The following is an 18291-nucleotide window of genomic DNA, read 5'->3' as shown; positions in this document are numbered from 1 at the left end:
TATTTTTAAACATATCCTTCTTCCCCTCTCCCCATCTATCCTTCCATTTTATGGCTTTGTCTCCGTTTTACATTTTCAGAGTTTAGACAAATAAAATAGAAAAGCCACAATTCTTACCATTTCCACCAAGGATAAATATAAGAACATCCCCGCAGTAACTGTTAAGATCCAGTTCTGCACACATGGATCAGCTGATACGGAGAGACCAACGTATAGTCCTATGAAGGCAGTTAGCGCGCTTATAAAATTCATAAGGATGGCAATCTTAATGGGAAGTCCAGAGCTTAAGAGCACAGCAAAGTCTCCTGAAATTTAAGGGCACAAGAAAATATAATCATGATTTAACTTAGGATGCCTCTGGTAGAGGAATGTGCTATTAGGTTGTTCCAAATTTCAGCAACTGATTTTACAAGTAAAAGTTGACTGACCAGTTTAACAAAGCCCTTGCCTGTAGTTCTCTGGGATTCGTAGCCTTCTCATTACACTATTAGGAAGTTACATTTCCAGAGCTGTCTTCCTTTTCTGTTCCTGAAGATTGCATATACCAAGAGAACTGTGACATATTCTTCAGTTCCCAATGCCCTGTGACATTTTCAACTTAGATAAATGCAGAATAAAGCACTTGCTGTTCCAGGGTTTTTAAACCTTTTTGCCTGGAAACTGGCCAGGCTAAATCACGTTATGTCGGCTTTTCTTATTTGCTTATGTAAGAACTGCTATGGAGAGAAAACTGCTTAATAGGAGATTTAAAAATCATTGCCAAAGTTGGTTAGGAAAACAAATTTTTCCTTTAGAAAATGTTTTACTGCCTTGATGACTATAGAAACATGACCTTATTCTCTCCACACCTTTCCTCCCAACGAAGAATCACCTTTAAAAAAAATTTTTTTTTAATGTTTATTTATTATTGAGAGACACAGAGCATGAGCAGGGGAGGGGCCGAGAGATGGAGAGACACAGAATCTGAAACAGGCTCCAGGCTCTGAGCTGTCAGCACAGAGCCCGACGCGGGGCACGAACCCACAGACCGTGAGATCATGACCTGAGCCGAAGTCGGACGCTTAACTGACTGAGCCACCCAGGCGCCCCAGAAGAATCACCTTTTAATCTGCGAGCCTCTAGTTCTTAGTCTGAGAGGTAGGGAAGAGGCTGAAAATTCAATGAATAGTCTGGGGACTCAGTTTCTTAGTTCCACGGCATAACTGGTCCTATGAACGGGTCTTAAACCATCGTTGCTGGCCTGCCCCAGACTGTCTGACTCCTCTGTGGTTTTATTATAATAGTGAGTGGGGCGCCTGGGGGGCTCAGTCAGTTAAGCATCTGACTTCAGCTCAGGTCATGATCTCCCGGTTCTTAGGCTCGAGCCCCCTGTTGCCTCTGTGCTGACAACTCAGAACCTCGAGCCTGCTTCAGATTGTGCGTCTCCCTCTCTCTCTGCCCCTCCCTCACTCGCACCCTGCCTCTCTCTCAAAAATAAACCACCACTAAAAAAATAGCAGTGAAAAGCAGGACCATGCTATATGGCACCCAGACCAGGGACATTTTAGTGGATTCAGGAAGGGCCTTGGATAAACTGCTCTAAGAAGGACCGGTGACAGAATTATGGACAGTGGACACTGAACACCAGAGGTCCCGGTGGCCCAAGGGGACAATGTAGACCCGGAAATGGGGGCAGCGAGACAGGCAAGAGCCCCCTCTCTAGGGCACATGTGTGCCGGGGTCAGCCTCTGCTCTTTCTGGGCCTGTTTCCGAAACCTCTATTCTGTCTCTTCTCGCTTCCTGGGAGGCAGAATTTGAATTACGGGGCTATTAAGATTATCCAGAAAAAGAGCCTCATGTGCCTCTGCCACCATACGCCTGTCATTTCAATTTTATGCTTGGCCTTAGACATTTTATATAAATCAAGTTGATGAAACCACGGTTTGGCCTTAATTTAAATGTTATTTTATCTCATTGGCCTGTTTGCTGACATAATGGGTAAAGTTCCCCTCGTAATGTTTTTCCCACATTTAATACGCAGATTTTAAAGTCTTTGCCAAGGCCTTTAACGGCGAGGTTTCTCTGAGTGACTTTCTCCCATATAGAACTCTCCAGAATCCAAAAAGAGTGACTTATGACCCTGGGAAACATCATAAAGAGTCTAGCTGAATTTTCTCCCAAGGTACAGCATTTTTTTTTTTTTTCGAGTTGTGCTATTCTTACCGTTTAAATAGATTGTGAACAGAAAGTATTCATCTTTCAATGGTGTGCTGGAAAAAGACACCTCCAGGCCATAGCTAGAAATAACGCTACGGCGTTCTCAACAAGCAGGAAACAGGGCCCCTACTATGTGACTTACCCATTTCATGTGGAATTTCATGACACAAGATGGCGAGGGTTGTGGTGGCTCCCGACTCAGATGATGATGAGAAGGCAGCTCCTATCACGAGGCCATCTGCAAAATTATGCAGGCTGTCCCCAACCAGTATCATGATTGCTAACAAGCTAATGGTTTTGCCTAAAGGACCAAACAAAGGTGTGAGAAAGCATTCACAGGGCACTAGATATTTCATGGAACCCTTCACACACGACCACCTTTCCCTTCCATCCTGTCGTTCTCAGTACATGTGCTGTCGAAGCGAGCACAACCCTTGGCATTCTTAGACTGCCTCAAACTAAGCGGCCCCACTTTCTTTCCGCGTTCCAAATAAGTCAGGACTGGAGATGCCAATCTGGTAAGGGACCCATTTGGCTGCGTGGCCATTGTTTTTCTAACAGATCTGACTAGTCATGAGATAAATTAGGCCCTGGCATTCACTATTCTCTCACCTTGTTCAGCTAACCCCAAAGAAAAAGAAAAAGAAAAATGTTGCTATAACCTTCCCAAATCCCACCAATGACCTTTCCATGTGCGTCTTCTGCAAAGCACTTTAAAATAATTTAAGACCCTCCTTGCAGAATGTCATTAAAATGGAGGCTGTTTTCCAAAACTATCTCCTCTGGGTCAGACTGTTCCTGGCGCCTATCTGCTGGAGTGCACTTTTGCCATTTTCTGCTCCTTGTTCCCCTTTCTGGTTGGCGCTCACGACCGTCCCAAGTTCTCTGGTTCACTCTCCAGCTCTGTGACCATGACAGAACCACTATCGACTCGGCTGGCCCCCAAATTAGCTTTGGAACAATTAGCTAATGTTCTTGTCTTTCTGGAAAGTAACTCGACCAGCTGGACATTGAACAAAATAAAGAGAAACTGCTTTCCTGGGATTGTGTTACATAATACACATTATCTGATTAGTAGAGAGTCAATGAAATAATTAATGAAATATTTTGGATCATAATTGGGTTCAAGTTTCTAATGGACAGAATTCTTTTTTTCAAAAACCTAAAATTGCATATTAGTACAGCCCCGTCATGAAATGGAACAACAAATACATTCAAAAAATACTGGGGGAATAATACTTACTCTGACGGTAAGCCACGTAGGCACACCTTTTGAGAAAAAGGGCCATTCAAATCAATTTCCATGGTCTAAAATTTCACTAATTACTCAGTGGCTCTCCACTGCATGCCTAGAGTAAGAAGTAGGTGTTGCTGCTGTTAGAACCAAACACGATATTCTAACAATTGTACCCTCAGTAAACAGAAAGAGGTTATCTCCTGGTTTCTGTTATGTGGTCTTAGACTACGGGGGCACCGTAGTATACTATGGTTTTCTATTTTGGTTGGGGAATACAGCTTGACTCACTCATTCCACATCCCACACCGTAAGATAAGTAACTTCAGTCAAGTAATCGGCAGATATAGTCCAGACTATTGGGCAGGAAACGGACTATGGACTGCTGTGCAAAGATGTCTCACACATTTCACTTGCAAAAATCCTGCTTTATCTACAGCTATCACTGTTAGACTAACTTGTATCCTTCTTGTGGTTGACTAATTCATTCTATTCTCTGTTAAAAATGAGGAGATTTCAGGCAACTGTCATGAAAACAGAATAAATATCAAATTATTGAATTCAGGGAGTTCTTACTGGCATGGCCTAGAAGCTCTCAAAATTTAATAATCCTACCAGGTTGTGTTGCTGTTCCTGCCAATTTTCAGAAATAAAGCTCTTCTTTGTGAAAATAAAATAATTCAAAGCAATACATTTGGCAACATCACAGCACGCAAATAAATTGTGATTTCCAAGTGCTTATATGTAGCTTTGATATGAGTGGCATATACTCAAATGGACATTTTTTTACTCAGTTTATACTCTGCTAAGAAACAGTGTGGCCTATTTTTGTTGTCTATTATTTTATTTTCTCTGATTATGGGTTTCTAAATGTCAGATCATGAACATGTAATAAACCACAAGGCAGACATATTCGCATGTAAGCCCCAAGGAACACAATGGTACACATTGTTTAAGGCAACTTAAATATTATTCAGAGGGAGATAAGACAAGCCTTCACTGGTAATCTAATGTACTTATTACAGAATTATCAATAATATTTTATCTTGGCTTATGTAGCTGGCAGTTCTATTCATTTCTACATTTCTAACTTATCAGAGGTTTTCCATGGTGAGACGTGGGCCGGACCTTGTATCATGTTGCTTTTTGTTTATTTAAATCAGACTGTGGGTAGGATTTTCACATCCTGTCTTTTGAAACACAAGCTGAGTCCCACCAATGAGGTAATGTGAAACAAGTAATCAAATATTTGAAGCTAATTCAATATGTCCCTGGCAAAAGGGCAGTGGAGTAATCAAATTTGGATTTGTTCACTGTTCATTCTGAAAGCCAAGCCTGATATCTGAAGTGGAAAGAAAGATATGAGGCCTCCAAAATACTCGAATCAGACCATCATTACTCCTTCATCTAGCATATGTCACCCCACTCCTAAGTTGCCTGGGCGTTTGCTTCTTTCCTCTTCCTTTCCTCCCAAAACAATAAATGAGGGGCACCTGGGTGGCTCAGGCGGTTAAGCACCCAACTTTGGCTTGGGTCACGATCTCACAGTTCGTGACTTGGAGCCCCCCGTCGGGCTCCGTGCTGACAGTTCGGAGCCTGGAGCCTGCAGCCTGCTTCCGATTCTGTGTCTCCCTCTGTCTCTGCCTCTGCTTGTGCTCTCTCTCCCTCTCAAAAATAAACATAAGAAAATTTTAAAAAATAATAAATGAAGAAATGTCTATTGCATCCCTACTAGTTGCCTGGCATTCTAAAATCTCTCCTGGAACTAAAGATTTAGAAGGAAAAAGATTAGTAGCAATGTTCTGAAAGCAGAATTGGCCAGACCACGTGATTACGTATTTTGAATCAAAGAAATAAATTACCGAGGTTAATATATGTAACACGTTTAAAATAGTGATCGTCGCAATTGTGTTTGTTGTTTTAGTATTTATATCCCCAACCACATTGCAAACCAGGGATAAAGACCATTCTTATTTTATTCTCCAGTGTGTGCACAGTGCCTGAAACATGGTACATGTTCAAACATTTCTTGAATGAATGAAAGAGCGTGAGAAAAGACATCGAGGCATGCATGCATGAATGGCCATATAGAAACCGTCGGCCCGTGGGCATTCCTTACTTAGTTCCTCAGTACTGAAGCTTCCTAGTTATGTAATCCTGGGCAGGAACTTACCCTCTCTAACAATTGGTTTCTCCGTTTGTTTAACTAGGCTAATAATTGTTCTTACTTCATTAAGTTGTATGAGTATTAAATAAAATTATCCATGATCCATTGAGCACTATGCCTGGCATATAATGTTAGCTATTTTTATTAGTAACTAATCTGTTAGGGTAGAACGGGAGTAACTAATCATGACTGTGTAATATAAAAATATTGAGAAGTCTGCGCCACAAACGGGTAATATCGGTGAGAAAAGGGGGGCAAAGATTTGGAAGCAACTGGCAAAAACCAGAAGGGACCAAAAAAATTTGGAAAAGTATTCAGAAACATAAATAAAAAGGAAGAAAGCTGTATACAAAATGGGTACATTAAATTCAGAAATAAAGAAACCACAGAAAAAAACCAGTTGGTTACAAATGTTATGAACAAGCCGTCTCAATGACAACATCACACATGAGACAGACATTTGCGCTCAGTTTCAGTAGACTGTGATAGAAGTTTCCAGGCTTCATAGAGAAGTGAAAGGCTCAATTATCATGTAAGCATGGATTTTTTTAATTGACATTTAATTGACACACAACACTACATTAATTTCAGTGCACAACATTGTGATTCCACAAGTCTATACCTTATTAGTACTATGCTCATGATTTTAAAGGAGCCTTGATATAACTACATATGAATCTACACTAATTGAAATTCTCAGAAGATCAGTTTCAAACCGTCATCTGAAACCATTGCTTTTAAAGTATAAAGTTGATGCTAATGCGCAGTGTGTGTGAAAGACGGTTGGAATGAGTATTAAACATATTCTCGTAGAGGCTGTAATAATGCAAAACAAACCCAATGAGAAACCTACGTGATTTCGGCACATTGTTCCCAAACAGACATAACCTTTCTTCTACAGCACTTTCTTCATTTTAAGTTTAGCTCTTTAACATTGGTACTCACATTTTCTGTTGGAGGCTGTCATACTGCCTACAGGAATTTCAGCTGCCTGTGAATCTTCTGGGCCTTTCTATTTTAAATGAAAAAACAAGTGATGAAAGATTAGCCATGGCCACCATTTCATTGTAAAATTGAAATATCTGGACAGTTATGCTGGTTTTTAAACATTTTAATACTCCAGAGTAGAGCAGAACTTTTAAATTTCACAGGGAAGCATAGAACGTAAAGCAGGAGGTCTGTGAACAAACTTCTCGCACTGTGTGCCTTGGGGCAAAGATAGCACTTTATGTAGATCAGAATCTTCCATACAGAGCTAGAGGCTGCTGGGACAGTCTGCAATCCAGGCTCTTAAATTATGTAAACCTTTATGAAATCCAAAAGCTGTGGAAACAGTTCTTGATTCTTGACCTAATTTGACAATTGTCCTGTGTGGTGGACTGTGGATGTAGGATTCATTTCCTGATGTCTAAGTACATCGTGTATTGTGGATAGAGAACAAAGCCATGCAGACCCAACGCCTCACATTACTTGTGATGGAGTATTCTGTTTTGGGGGCTTTGCCAGCGAGTAAAAGAATCTTGTTGGTTCAGAAAGCAAGTCAACAGGGGTGCCTGGGTGGCTCAGTCGGTTAAGTGTCCGACTTCAGCTCAGGTCATTATTTCATGGTCCGTGGGGTCAAGCCCTGCAGCAGGCTCTGTGCTCGGACCCGGGAGCCTGCTTCAGGTTCTGTGTCTCCCTCTCTCTGTCCTTCCCCCACTTGCACTCTGTTTCTCCCTCTCTTAAAAATAAATAAACGTTAAAAAAAGAAAGCAAATCAACAGACTTAACAAAAGATAAATACAGCAAATTAAACTGTTTCTATCCTTTCATATGACAGGTCAGATTCTGAAATTGACTTCTGTGAGTTAATATGATGTGATTTCATTTCAGAGACTGACTCATGGATCAATTTCAGGAAACGTCATCTCCCGTCCCTGTGCCTCAGATTCTCATTCTGTTATGTGAAAGGAAGACTTTTCACAGGTAGTCCTTGCTTTTCTTAAGTTCATGTCACGCCATGTAGCTTTTAGCAAAAACCAACATTAGTACCTGTTTTCACTAACTGAAAGAAATCCAAAGAGGATTTTCGGTTTTTATGAAAAAAAAGCCAAAAGCACAAAATAGCACTCAGCATTCATTTTGCAGCAAGCCTAAAGTGGTGCCATGCGCCCCAACACCGAGTGGCTCCCATAAGCTCGTTCCCAGCATCTCAGCATCAAGCCATCAGAGCTTGGTGTGTATCTGGGAGCATCTGGGGTTGTTTTGTTTTGTTTTGTTTTGTTTTGTTTGTTTTTAAAGCAGGGTCCACACCCAGTGTGGAGCGCAACACAGGGTTTGAACTCACAACCCTGAGATCAAGACCTGAGCTGAGCTCAAGAGTGGGATACTTAACCAGTGGAACCACCCAGGTGCCCCTGTGGTTTATTTTGATTTATTTCGTGCACCTCTTAGCAAAATGTGCCCGCAAGGTATCAAAATATCCTAAGAGAGGTTATTTTGGGGGACTGGGAACACTCACAAATTTTTCCACGTAAATGAATGGTAATTGCTTCTTCACTTTATACCATATTGGCTTACAAAAGTTTTCATAGAAATGCTCTATGTTTGGATAGTGAGGGAAAACTATCCTATTGAACATGTCCTTTTAAAAGCTTCTAAAAGCATATTTACCGGGGCGCCTGTCTGGCTCAGTTGGAAAAGCGTGTGACCCTTGATCTCAAGGTTATATGTTCAAGCCCCACGTTGATTGTAGAAATTACTTAAATAAATAAATAGACTTAAAAAAACTAAAAGCATATTCACATCATTCTATCACCCAAAGTTGTGAAAATTTTGAGCCATATTTCATGTGAAGCCTAAGCACCTTTTTTAAAAATGTAAAACAGAGAAAGTAAACGTATATCTCACATAGTGGAACAGTAGCCACTACTCAAAAGATATGATGGGCAATTTTTGGATAAGGGGCTGAGAAGTAAGGTAGGACCTGAAGGATATAGGATAAAAGTGAACAAGAAAACAATGTGATTTTTCTTTACACTATATCAAAGGCCTGGTTACCATAGAAAGGTTCTATAGATCTAGTAAAAGGCAGGAGTGCAAAAATTTATGCTAAGGTTTTCCCTCCAAAACCATATACTGTGTAAAGGGATTTAGAGGCAAGCATCCAAGACTCCTTGATGGGTGAGAATTATGAGTTTCCCTCCTTCCTGAAAAACCAGGAACTTGAACCAAACAATCCTAAAAGTTCATATTATTTCTATCACTTAAAGTTGATCTTGCAACTAAAACAACCAGAGGAATAGTGAGTATAGTATTAGTCAGCCGGCATATTCAAGTAGTTCAAAACTCACAAGGTTAGTTAGCATCGGACATTTACTTATATGGGTCTTGGGATTCCGAACCCTTCATTGAAACGGAATAAAATCGGCATTAAACTGATTTTAAAACTAACCTCAGCCTGAAATTATCTTCTTCCAAGCCATATGTGAAGCATCTAAGCCATAAACATAATAAAGGCTTTGAAAGTCACTTTTTTAAAGGGATGGTTTTGTTCATAATTGCGTTAGCTCTAGATCTGTGATCTACCAGCAGACTTCTATTTGCTGTGGCAATGTCCCAGGCACAGCTTACTTATTTCCACTCGGTCAGGAATCTATCCTTGAACTGTAAACCCTTCCCCCAATGGCCATGGTTAGAGGAGACAAGTGTTCTGTTACATGTCACTTTCAGATTCTTCCTGTCCCTTTACTTGCTACGTTAAGAATTAGAGTAGGAGCATTGTTTTCAACCTGATGGGAGGCTGTGTTTTGCAAATTTGAGTGGAATATTTGTCCTGGAAAACTCAGTGTAACAGAAGCCACTTATGAGACATCTTATGGGGCAGAATCAATTATCTTCTGCAGTACAAAATGATCACCCCACTCCTAGAGTAGCAGGATTCTCGGACAGAGTCATGACACTGAGGATTTTCTTTCTAGGAAGCAACTTTATTCCTGCTGACACTGCTCAGTTGGGTTCATACCTGAAGAACTGAGCCCTGAACGTCGTATGGCATAGCTTTTTATATATTTCCTATTTATTTGTCTCCCATATATGGTAACACACAGAAACATGTGGTCTGATGAAGTGGTCTCATGTTACAAGGTCATGAGGGATGTTGTCACGTCCGCTCATAGCCGGTTACCTTGAGGTTTCTTTCTTTCTTTTTTTTTCTTTTCTTTCCTTAGGGAGGGGACCCTACCACACTAGCTGCACTAATTCCTTGCCCACAATTTATTTGGCCCCATCTGGTCATGGCTAAGGATTCCTCAAAATGGAAAACCTGGAGGTCAACGGGTTTATGAAACCCTGTAAACAAAATGATCAAGATGTATTTTATGCAATCTAATCATATATGCTTCAACGTGGTGCAGATACCAAGGATTTGAATCCGCGGGAAAAAAAGCTTTTTATTCTTTAAAACAGCTTTCAGGTGCTTGGCAAAGCTTCCCAAACTCCTTATCATGGTTCAAAACAGGCAAATCACAAATAGATATTCATCTATCCTACTGATTTTCATCTGTTCATTAAGGAACAAAGGAAGGAAGGTAATCAGATCAGTAGAATACCTCAGATCGGTAACCTACCAACGGGATAGTGGAAGCAGATTTGCCTCTGCCTGACTGGTCACTTAATTCGGAGTTGAGTGCAAGATGGTGGGAATGTTCCACATGCCCATTAACCAATGACATGCCCTGCTGGATGAGGATGGTTTAAAATTAGTGCTGAAGCCAGAAGAACACAGGTGCAGCCTTTGTGAATTCCGTGGTTCTATTTAACATTTTGCTTATTGGCCAAAGTGGCGGGCTCATTGTGGCAAATACTAAAATGTCTCACCTTGGAGAAGCACAGGCCAGTTCTGAAACATTGTGCATATTCTGAATGCCCTAAGAATGAAACTTTAAATACGTCTAGTTGTGATTTTAAGAGACTTGAATAGTGGTTGTTTTGATACTGTCTTTTGTATTTACTGAAAAAGTATATTTACTATGAAATTAAATTTGGAATTCTTTCTGCTGGAGATACCAAAAGGATGATAACTGAAACTATATTACACCCTATAACAATGAAATGAATATCTTCAGAAACGTATTCATCAATTAAAGCACTTATACCCTCTAAAATATTCACATTCCCTTTATTTTACTCAATATAAGGAGTCTTGAAATATGTTCTTAAACCTTATTGTAAGTTCTCTGACAAGTCCAAGGACAGTCTGAATAAACTTTACATTTTTGGATGCCCAGAATTTATTTCACTCACTTCCACCCTGGCTAAACTTCGAATTGTCACATACAAGTTGACAGGTTGGCTTTGTAATTTAGTTTTCCCAGGCTAAGAACGCCAATCTATTGTGTACAAAGGGGATCTGATATTTACTTTTGTGCTTCTTGAGATGAGAACCCCTCTTGAGGAGGTTAAGTTGTTGAACGTGCAGGGTGGGGACTGTGGTCAAAGATGGTTTGACCATCAATTACTATAGCCTCCTAGCGTGAGCTCCAGGACAAAGAAAAACTTTGCTTCACTAAAAAAGAACATTTCTACAGCGTTTTATTTACTGTGAAAAGTTTCCAATACACAGAAAAGCTGAAAAGAAGTGTAAGGTGATCACTCAGATACTCATTCCCAAGATCCACCATTACCATTCACTAAAGCCATTTTACCACCTGTCTATCCATCTATCATCCCTCTGTCCATCCATAAAACCATCTTCATTTTTGACACACAGACTTTGAGCCTCAAATAAATTTAGGAATCATAATAAACAAGTGCTGATATTTTACATGACTGCTAATGTTTTCCCTGAGCACAGACATTATGAATTACATGCACAAGTAGAAAGCCAGAAAATACGCAGAAAAACCATAGCAGACCGCAGAGCCCCAGGACTCTGTAAGGAAAATTTACTTTATTTTAGTCTCCCACAGTTGTTTGTAAGCATTTACCTTTTTAACCATCCCACCAGACAGTTAATCTATTGTCTTATAGGATAACGTGTAAGAGCAACACAAATCCATGAAAAAAAAACCATACTGCATTTTACATTTCATCACAGACACAGAAATTGATCAAACCAATGCAGGTACAATGTGAGCAATTATTCAAGCCACACACACACACAAAAAAAGATCTGCCACAAACCCCATTTCTGAGCGCCTTGTTCTTACAATGTTCAGTGGTTTTAAGATAGAAAATGACGGGTAATTTTGTGAATTTGCAAAGTTTTTGTCTCCATGTTTATTTGTTTCGGGTTATGAAAGACATCCAAAACACTCATTAGTACGTAGGCCTTTCAGCCGCTTCATTCCCAGACATGAAATGGTCTCCTGTCTCTAAACTAGCCATGAAGGTCAAATAGCAGGTTTTAACAAGTACCTTAACGGGCCAGCAACAGATGTTTAAAAAATTAAGAACCATACTTAGAGGGAAGCTGCCAGTCAGCGCGACTGGAGATCAGAGCCCCATCCCTCACATAGAGAGCATCACGAAGACGTCAGTCACTTTTGAACAAGTACTTTTGAAATAAGGGAGGAATATTATGAAGCCCTAAAGCAAAAGATAAAGAAAATTTTAAATATACCTTGGTATTTGGTGATACAAGAAGAATAAAACATTTTTCGATCAAGAAAAATCCATGGATGCCTCCAATTAGTCCTAACAGTTTCCAAATATGACCTTTGTTCTCATGGACATGTCCAAACTCTGAGCCTTCCTGCTCGTGTAAACCAAGAACCTTTAAAAAAAACAAAAGCAAACACAAAAAGGAGACACAAAGAAATGACTTACGATGGCTTAAATGTTAATTAACAGGCCCGGTATTAAATATATTCACCTTTCATTCTGGGGAACCCCATGATAACCGCTGGAATCATTGAAAGCCACATTTGCTTTCAGTTGTACGAATACTTCCACTAGATGATTTAATCAGGGTCAAATAAAATGTGCACAAGGGAAAAGAAAGGAGAACTTTAAACCTAAATTTTGAGATATTCTCAGTCCCTGTCTTTTCCTAGGAGTTCAATCCATACCTGTTTGCCCAGCAAGTCTTTAATAACAGATGAATATATTTTATATCCAGAAGAAATATAAAGATACATTTCATCCAGGGTTTACTCTCTCCACACCCCATTGCAATTAAAGAAAACTTTTAGGGGCGCCTGGGTGGCTCAGTCGGTTAAGCGACCGACTTCGGCTCAGGTCATGATCTCACGGGTTCGTGAGTTCGAGCCCCGTGTCGGGTTCTGTGCTGACAGCTCAGAGCCTGGAGCCTGCTTCGGATTCTGTGTCTCGCTCTGTCTCTCCCCCTCCCCTGTTCACGCTCTGCCTCTGTCTCAAAAATAAGTAAAACATTTAAAAAAAATTTTTTTTAAAGAAAACTTTTATTAAATGTTCTGATAAGTAAGAAATCCGCCTGAACGATATCTTCCACTGAGTGTATACCCAGCAGTACTGTCCGCTTGGAGAAACAAAAGGATACATGAAATGCATTAGGAATTTTCCTCTAGTTGACTCATCCCATTGGTTGACCTCATGATTTCTTGTGAGCTAGTAAATCATTATGTATCATATTCCCTCCCCAGGAGAAGGCAGTTTGGCAAACAGCTCAGTGGTTTCTACATTTAGGATGTTAGTGACCATCAAATTTAAAAAAACAAAGGGGCGCCTGGGTGGCGCAGTCGGTTAGGCGTCCGACTTCAGCCAGGTCACGATCTCGTGGTCCGTGAGTTCGAGCCCCGCGTCGGGCTCTGGGCTGATGGCTCAGAGCCTGGAGCCTGTTTCCGATTCTGTGTCTCCCTCTCTCTCTGCCCCTCCCCCGTTCATGCTCTGTCTCTCTCTGTCCCAAAAATAAATAAACGTTGAAAAAAAAATTTAAAAAAACAAAAAAGGAAAAAGATTCTATGCATACATATTGTATGTGCATGTGTTCATACGTCCACGCGTAGATTTAAGTGTGTATGCGCATGTGCACATAATGTACTCACATGTGTGAGTAAATGTGTGTACCTAAGTGTAGACGATGAGTTTATGAACCTAACTAAAATCCAATATACAGTAGTCAACTTTTCCTTTTGGTAAAGGCATTAGGAAGGATACCTATCTAATATTCGCAATTACCATTATTTCACAAAACAGGGGACGTGGTAAGGTCACAAAACAAAACAGAAGCAGACCCCACAATCTCAGAATCAAATGTAGACCTTTAAGTTGAATAAATTTTGCTAGTCAAAAAAAAAAAAAAAAAAGAAAAAAGAAATCCTGACAGTGGTATTTTTCTCATTTCCGTGTGGCCTTCTGAACCCTGGCCATGGATCACATTCAGGAACCACTGATTTTTCTAGCTTTCCACCACACTGGTACCGCATTGTTCTTCCTTTCCCCAGTAACGTTTGTCCGCATCTCTTCCCTCAAGTAAAACACTTGCCTTCCAATTTTCGTGAAACCTGGCTAATCTTTTAAGCTCCTCTCCAGAACGTGTCTCTGCAGAACCCGCTGACGGCCCCCCAAACCCCAAGCCCATGCCCTGCTGCTGGGAGATGTGAGCCCCCCCATTGAGGGAGGCGCGGGAAGCCTTAAGACCCTCTAGCTGTTTTGCAGTGAACAGCCCTGAAACCACTAAAGGGACCTAGAAAAAGGCCTCGGCTGCTTCCTCAAGCCAATAAGCCCTGAAATATTTCCAGAAAATTAGATTATGAGGGAAATTAAAACAAATAATGGTTTGTTTCATTTTCCAATGCTCACTTTGTGATTTTTCAAAACATCTAATAATCATTGAGCCTTTAAGCAACAAGAGTGACCCTGTAGGAAATTGCCAGAGGCTTGTGGAAATTTTTAACATCTCCGGCTTTGCAAGAAGAGGGCTCATTTGCCCATCATTGTCCAGTCTCAAGAGATTTCAGAGGGAAGAAATAACCTCATCTGGAGACCCTTCTGTCTGAACTCTTGCATGTCAGGTCCTGGACCTTTCATTTTTGACAAATAAAGAGCCTCAGAAAACTTCAGCAAAGAGCCAGCTTCCCGAGGCTTACAGTTTTCTTAAGGAAAATCTAGATGTTATTAGGCCAACAAAAAATTCATTTCGATGGTTCAGATGAGGAGAGCTTAATGATGGTGTAATGGCAGACTTGTAGGCAGACAGGTAGGTACAAGGGGTAATGAGACACCCAGAAGCGTGTAACCCCAGAAAACCATTTCCACTCTTAGGGCAGAAAGGGCATGGGGCGCCTGGGTGGCGCAGTCGGTTAAGCGTCCGACTTCAGCCAGGTCACGATCTCGCGGTCCGTGAGTTCGAGCCCCGCGTCAGGCTCTGGGCTGATGGCTCGGAGCCTGGAGCCTGTTTCCGATTCTGTGTCTCCCTCTCTCTCTGCCCCTCCCCCGTTCATGCTCTGTCTCTCTCTGTCCCAAAAATAAATAAAAACGTTGAAAAAAAAATTAAAAAATAAATAAATAAAAAAAGAAAGGGCAAAGGTTGGAAATAATGTTTCTGCAGCTCAGTGGGAAGAGGAGTCGGGGAGAAGGGCTCCCACAGGAGGAGCTGTAATATTGTAGGAAATCAGCTGCTTCTAGAGCAGGTGCAGAGGCAGGGGAGAGTGAGGAAGAGATATCTCTGCTACTCTCTCCTCCTACCCTGGCTTTTCTGTTGTGCCTTCCATTGGCTCAATCCAGACAACAACGCAGCCTGCAAGGGAGCTGCAGAGGCACAACCGTCTGGGGCGGAAAAACACAGCAGAGAGGGCAGAGACGGGATCTGATGAGAGTTGGGGGCAACCGGAGAAAACTCAACGTAACATCTGGCAACCCATTCATTTTTATTGGCAGATAATTAGTGAAAACTTCCTGAAGTTTTCTTCATAGGAATCTGCATCTGATCACCTTTTGGTTTATTTAAAAAATAAGAATAACCCGTGGTAAACCTAAGGCTTGGCTATCTCTTTTCCTCTGTAAGTGCTTTGGGGAAATAACACTTATTTCCAAAGACAACACTGGCCACTGCATTGATTCATCCAAGTCCCTTTGAAAGTTTGCATCAACACCTCCAGTGACTAAATGGAATTGGAAATGAGAAACACACCATTGCAAGCAGGAAAAGAGTTACCTGAGGGATAAGGTGGAGCAGAGCATCCCCGGAAAGCGTCCCGACGGCCAGACCCACAAACGGCTGTAAAATAAGCCTGTAGTTCTCCTCACAGTTGTGGAACAGAATCAGCGTTGTCCCAAGCATGGAGCCTAGTGTGAGCAGGGCCACGGCCACTGTGCTGTAGCCATATTCTAAGCCAAATGGAGATTGCAAAGCAGTCAGTGCTCCTCATTCGCTAGGAGTGCCCTGGCCAGTGAAAAATGCCAGAAGAATCCATCTTATGATACAGGTGGTCGGGATACGGAATTGTTTTATGAGTGTTATAGCGTGTAAAAGGTCTTAAATTTTCTTTCTTTCTTTTTTTTTTTTAATGTTCATTTATTTTGAGAGTGAGCTCTGAGAGAGAGCCGGGCAGGGACAGAGAGATGGGAGAGAGAGAGAATCCCAAGCAGCCTCCTCCACTGTCCGCACAAAGCCCGATGCGGGGCTCAGTGTCACAAATGGTGAAATCACAACATGGGCCCAAATCAAGAGTCGGATGCAAAACCGACTGAGCCATCCAGGCACCCCTAAGAGGTCTTGATTTTTAAGGAAAAGAATGAAAACACTTTCACCGTTAACCTTTTTGCTTTGAAGCTACCCTGACTACGTCCTACTAAAATCACTACAGCAAACAAGCACCTAGCTCATCTCCCACCCCCAAAGAAATTATTAATTTCCCCCACTTTAAACTACAACATATGCTGCCATAGACTGGTGATGATTTCCTTCTAATCCCACCTAAATCTTTTGACGCCAAGGAAGCAGAGTGTCAGAGGGAGCACGCAGTTTGGGGCCATCGGAGACCTACGTTTCTGTACAAGGTGAGTACCTTCTTCAAAAAATTTTCAAAATTATCTGTAATGTCGAAAGTGTTTATTACTCTCCGTGCCTAAAATGAGTGATCATATCGGTAAAAACCGATCGATGAATGTGTGATGGTTGATAACATAAATTTGGACAGCCTAGGTTTTAAATTACTGCAGTAATCTTCTAGGACCCCTAAGTTGATCCCATGTTGGCAGGTTTCTGAATTTTCAAAAAATGTTCAGGGGGTGCAATTTTTAAGATTATTCAAACAAGAGCAAATATGTGTGAGGGAAGAAGAGACCAGGAAGAAAAGAAAAGATTAAGAGAAAGGAAACAAGTGGCTTTCAGTGGCACGCAGAGTTGGATCCTTGAAAAATGCAAGAGTTAAGCTACAGAGGGGCGCTTGGGTGGCTCAGTCGGTTAGGTGTCCGACTTCTGTTCAAGTCATGATCTCACGGTCCGTGAGTTCGAGCCCCGCGTTGGGCTCTGTGCTGACGGCTCGGAGCCCGGAGCCTGCTTCGGATTCTGTGTCTCCCTCTGTCTCTGCACCTCCCCTGCTCATGCTCTGTCCCTCTCTGTCTCAAAAATAAGTAAACATTATCAAAAAATTTTTAAAAGCTACAGAAAAGAAAATTTTATTAAGAAAATCATAGGGGCGCCTGGGTGGCGCAGTCGGTTAAGCGTCCGACTTCAGCCAGGTCACGATCTCGCGGTCCGTGAGTTCGAGCCCCGCGTCGGGCTCTGGGCTGATGGCTCAGAGCCTGGAGCCTGTTTCCGATTCTATGTCTCCCTCTCTCTCTGCCCCTCCCCCGTTCATGCTCTGTCTCTCTCTGTCCCAAAAATAAATAAACGTTGAAAAAAAAAATTAAAAAAAAAAGAAAAGAAAATCATAAAAATAGGGTGCCTGAGTGGCTCAGTTGGTTGAGCTTCCCAACTCTTCATTTGGGCTCAGGTCATGATCCCAGGGTCATGAGATTGAGCCCCCCATGCTGGGCTCCACACTGAGCATGTAGTCTGCTTAAGATTCTTTCTCTCTCTCTTCCTCTGCCCCTCTCCCTGCCTTACTCTCTCTCTCTCTCTCTAAAAGAAAAAAGACAAAGAAAGAAAGAAAAAGAAAATCATGAGAGAAAATACATTTACAATACTCTATTATACATAAAAAAGCTGCATATAAGTGGACCCCTGCCATTCAAACCCATGATGTTCAAGAGTCAACTGTATAAATAAATGATTTGGGGATAAAGGGCTTTTCAGGCCACCATTTTCCTTTGGTTGCAGATACTCAGAGCAAATACTCGTCCTTCCACTTCTTTAGAAATTACTAACAAGCCATGGCAAACTGGTCTGTAAACAACGAAGGAAGTTAATTACAAAATTAAACTATCCTTACTGACTACAGATAAGTTAAATCAAACAATTCAATTATCACACTACTTGAGGCCTATTGTAGATTTTAAGAAACGATCATCTTAAAATTTGTTATAACAGAAAACATTCTATTCTTACCATTCTGGTTCTTTTCTGGAAGGTTCACCCTCTACACTAATTTGTGTCAATGATAAAAGCTGGTAACATGATAATAGACTTGTGATTTTAAGAGCACTTTCATTGAATTATATGTTCTAAATTAGACAGGAGTCTAATATTAAAATAGAGTTGGTAGTGTACTCAAAAGAAGCAAAAACTTACCATTTTAAAATTTTTCCATTCTTATCACTACCCCTTCACTTCTAGGGAACCTCTCCATAA

The 18291-nt window shown here is 41.2% G+C and overlaps 1 protein-coding gene across 6 annotated transcripts in view; it reads right to left on the bottom strand.

Moving 5' to 3' along the window:
• The window catches only part of SLC39A12 (solute carrier family 39 member 12), an 87587-nt gene that overhangs the window by 34018 nt on the left and 35278 nt on the right, over positions 1 to 18291 (bottom strand). For 3 of the 6 annotated variants that reach the window (XM_045060967.1, XM_003988133.6, XR_002159328.3), the window contains 6 exons: positions 15712 to 15884; positions 12199 to 12351; positions 10205 to 10315; positions 6543 to 6609; positions 2339 to 2497; positions 118 to 305 (listed from right to left, as the gene is read on the bottom strand). In XM_045060967.1, the coding sequence (XP_044916902.1) occupies positions 118 to 305; positions 2339 to 2497; positions 6543 to 6609; positions 10205 to 10315; positions 12199 to 12351; positions 15712 to 15884 (851 nt within the window). The remainder of the gene's footprint in view (positions 1 to 117; positions 306 to 2338; positions 2498 to 6542; positions 6610 to 10204; positions 10316 to 12198; positions 12352 to 15711; positions 15885 to 18291) is intronic. The other 3 variants (XM_019834004.3, XM_019834005.3, XM_003988135.5) reach the window with 3 other exon arrangements.

Source organism: Felis catus, chromosome B4, assembly GCF_018350175.1.
Source record: "Felis catus isolate Fca126 chromosome B4, F.catus_Fca126_mat1.0, whole genome shotgun sequence".
Taxonomy (NCBI): domain Eukaryota; kingdom Metazoa; phylum Chordata; class Mammalia; order Carnivora; family Felidae; genus Felis; species Felis catus.
The sequence above is the reverse complement of the archived record's forward strand: the minus strand, read 5'-3'. Positions and strand labels throughout refer to the sequence as shown.